The sequence below is a fragment of the Diadema antillarum genome, unplaced genomic scaffold (genome assembly GCF_040938485.1).
Source record: "Diadema antillarum isolate AM-2024a unplaced genomic scaffold, OU_Dant_1.0 seq00000068_RagTag, whole genome shotgun sequence".
In the NCBI taxonomy this organism is placed as follows: domain Eukaryota; kingdom Metazoa; phylum Echinodermata; class Echinoidea; order Diadematoida; family Diadematidae; genus Diadema; species Diadema antillarum.
In genome coordinates this window covers 522176-526014 of record NW_027271167.1, presented here as the reverse complement: position 1 = coordinate 526014, position 3839 = coordinate 522176, and the positions used below count along the sequence as shown (strand labels likewise).

At 39.7% G+C, this 3839-nt stretch overlaps 1 protein-coding gene across 1 annotated transcript; it reads right to left on the bottom strand.

The window, feature by feature from the left end:
- Positions 1-1039: 1039 nt before the first annotated feature.
- Positions 1040-3346, bottom strand: LOC139725906 (histamine N-methyltransferase-like). The gene is made up of 4 exons (XM_071636984.1): positions 3145-3346; positions 2520-2654; positions 1944-2144; positions 1040-1404 (listed from the first exon to the last, which is right to left on the bottom strand). The coding sequence occupies exons 1-4, from the start codon at positions 3344-3346 to the stop codon at positions 1040-1042; spliced, it is 903 nt and encodes a 300-aa protein (XP_071493085.1).
- Between the last annotated feature and the right edge of the window lie 493 nt (positions 3347-3839).

Below are 3839 nucleotides of genomic sequence, written 5' to 3'. Positions count from 1 at the left end.
AATGATTACTTTGGTGTGTTTGGCAGCAGATCCCCAATGACAGAGAGTGGGAGAAAAAAAAATAAAAAGACATGATATGGCAGATATGTAATGTATACCATAGGAAAACACATATCACAAATCTACTGGTTTTTAAATCAAAGCAAATGAGCACTATATTGCCAGGAAATGCTAAATGGTGGAAGGCAGATTTGAGCTCTTCTGAGAACCATGATTAGCTATAGAAGACTCACATGACGCTCTAGTAAGGTTATGTTCTGGTCGAAGGACACATTGTATGGAATGATGCCTCAAAACAATTCGACTGTCACTGCAACATGTCCTTGTCGTCACGGTAAAAAGGTAGGTAGGTATTTATTTCCGTTAAAAACATTTTTTAAAATACAGTTTAAAACGACTGGAATGCCCATATTCAGCGGTGCCGCCATGGCACCACTGGTCTTCCATGGGGTCCAGTTACATATTATTAGATAAGCATTTACAGTATACAAAGAAATACAAGACGTAGTTGATTAAAGTGATAAATAGAAATGAATTGAAAAGAGAACAGAAAAAATACTACAGATATAAAGGTTACAACATACACACATGACATCACTTAAACAAGCATTACATAACAGAACAGAGCAAACAAACCCGGTTATCCTGTCACAACTGACAATACATTACAACTGGGATTCATGAATTTGTACATATCCTTAAAAAAACTTTTAAATTTATAGCTGATAGAGCAGCTGACGGTAAGTTATTATACATAAATGCCGCTCGATATTTAAATGATCTTTTTAGAAATTCGGTAAAGGGTTTGGGTAAGCTAAGTTTGTTTCCCAAACGCAAAGAGTAAGGGTGAGAGAGATAATCAAAAGATTCAGACAAATATTCTGGGGTCATACCATGAAGTGTTCTAAACATGCATGTCATCAGGTCTTTGTTTCTTCTTTCTAACAAAGAACAAACTTCCATCTGCACATGAACATTGTTTTTTGTTTGTTTGTTTGTTTTGTTTTGTTTTGTTTTTTCATGTGTAGGTATAACAGGTTCAGAGGCTCTTCTGAATGACGAATGTGTCCCAGGGATTTTCAAACAGCACAGCGCCGCCATCGTCCAGCCGACAACACTCCTCAGAACGGAGGAACGCCAGGACCTCGTCCAGCAACGGCTTTGGGGCAGTGCCCCGGAAGTCAATGGTGTGGGTCAGGAAGTCCAGTAGATTGCCGCCTTCCGACGAAGAAGCGTCAAAGACGACGCTGATGTCTGCTGCAGACGGCTGGTTATGGACAGCATACGGGAACTTGAGGGAGTCGAGAGCCTCTCTGACCGCCGTTCCGTCGAAAACGCTAGTACCGGTGCCCTGTCCAAAGAGGTCGGGGAACCGTCGGGCGAACTTACTGTTACTGGACTCTCCTGATGCGAGCAAGAAGACCATGAAGAAAAATGAGGGAATAGATGAGATGAAATCAGAACTGCGCGCATCTCAAACAAGAATGACATTGAAATCCCATTTCATTCTCGAGATATATCGACAATATTCAGTAGGCTGCAATGGAAGAATTGTCTTACTGTCAAACTACCCCCATAGACATGATAAAAGAATTCTTGTGAATTGATATAATTAATATCGTCAATAACTTCCAGTAACACATCAATCAAATAATAATCTTTCCGATGATTCATTTCACCACCTCCTCATGCCTTTCGATGACACATCCGGTTTACGTAGGAAATGGATAACTAATCTACACCTTTTTACATGTTTTAAGAATGATATCATTATTATTACGTTGTACAGCTCTCGACAAGCCGTAATCCTCTGCCTTTGGCGCTCTGCACCAGACCACTTTACGATGTTCTGTCTTAACGAAAGTAATTATGATACCTGAAATAAATAAATTATATCTTGAACAAAAAAAAAATATTGGGTGGAGAGTTCGCTTTTAATAAACCTGTGGTAACAGCAACCATGAGTATTCCTCCGTTCTCCAGCAGCCGGTCATGAAAGCCCCGCAGCGTCTCCGGCAGCGAGTCGGCGTAGTAGATGGAATGGACCGAGCTGATCAAATGGTGTAAGGACGTCTTTTTGTTCGCCAAACGGAAAGACTCCGTGAATTTTTGCATAGTCTCTTCCCTCCATTCAAACTCGACACCTGCATCCCAACACACGTACAAAAAGGGAAAGTAATGAAATGATTAAAGAAAAGATAGGCAAAAAAAAAAGAAAAAAAAAAGAAGAAGAACCAGAATGAAGTAAGACTTTCGATTTTGGTTTACCCGTTCATTTGATTGTTGTTGTTTTTTTTTGTAGAATAATACTACAGTGAGGGATATAACATGAAATATTGCATAGAATAGTCATCATGACGTCATTCACTCGTTTCTTGGCGCTTACATAGATTTTCATAAAACAGCATGAAGATTTAACTGTGGTCTTCCCTATCCAGGGTAACCTTTTTTAGTGTGCCCACTGCTCTACCAGAGGTAGTAATTGTATTTTACATGTGATACGTATCTATCGACCATACCTGTAAAACTGTTTTTGTCCTGTTCAACACTCGTCTGATACTGGTGAATGAATGCATGTGCCGGTTCTACGACAGTGTGACGTATACGATCGAATCGCTTCGAGAGCTCCTGAAGTTGCGCACACTCGAAGTCCCCTGTACACAAAATACAAGAAGACAAACAAACATACGAACATTCAAAGAGACATTGCAAGTCTCTGACTAGTGCAACTGATTCTTTTCGAGTGACAATATTCACACCACCAACTGCATGAAAATAATAATAAATTTGGTGAAATTGATATTGAACTTTCTGTACCGTGTGGTTTATAGCTTTGAAAGTGTCACCATACCTGAAAAATGCTCTATTTCATGCAATGTACATTTATGTATCTAATTTTATTACCGCTATAGATATTGTAGTGGACAAAGTTTTAAGGTGTATTTAATTGACATGGTATTTTTTTTTGTCAGCAGCTTGAGATCTTTCAAAGGTGCTTTCTATGCATCAGTGTAATTATATTCTTTCCAACGCTAGTTTTTTTTAAACATATCATTACTGACCTACAACCAGCAAGATCATCTACATAGTACTTCAACTCTACACAAGCTGGTTACACACACTTTTTGCATGAACCATGCCCACCTGTTCCACTGCCGATTCCAAGTGATCGTAATGACTGTCCCTTCGGAAGAGGCCGAAGTTTGTCGACGACCGCCGAAGGGAACACGTTCCTCGTCCATTCTCGGTCCACCTTGGCCTTTCCGCACTTCTCGCAGAACAGCCGGAATGCCTTCTGGTAATAATCCCCGTTGGTTGTGATGCTCCGCAGTGTTTTGCCAGCCATCGTTCACATCTGTACTAGTTCCAGTTACTTTATAAAAGCGACAATACACCGAGAAAAGTTGTCTTTACTGTCGGGATTTCAAGCAGAGGAAAAAAAAAATCAAACTTCATTGGTTTTTTTTTTTTGTGTGTGTGTGTGTGTGTGTGTGTGTGTGTGTGTGTGTAATCTATTGAAAACAATGTTGGCAGTAAAAGATACATTACCCTGGTATGGGAAGTGTATGCGCATGCATTGACTGTCCCCTTCTAGAATTTTTTTCAGATTTTCTCCTTTAAATTCATATTCTTTTTGTATAAAAAATGCATCTCTACCTTCATAGTTCTATGGACTCCCCCCCCCCCTTAAAAAAACAGAGAGAAAGAAAAAATCACACACATGGACAGACAGACAGACACACACGCACACCTCCAAATAGATATGCCTGCAAATTTGAAACAATCAGCTAGCATACAGAAACGTCCAAGTAAAATTGCTGGTGATGTTTAAAGAGTAG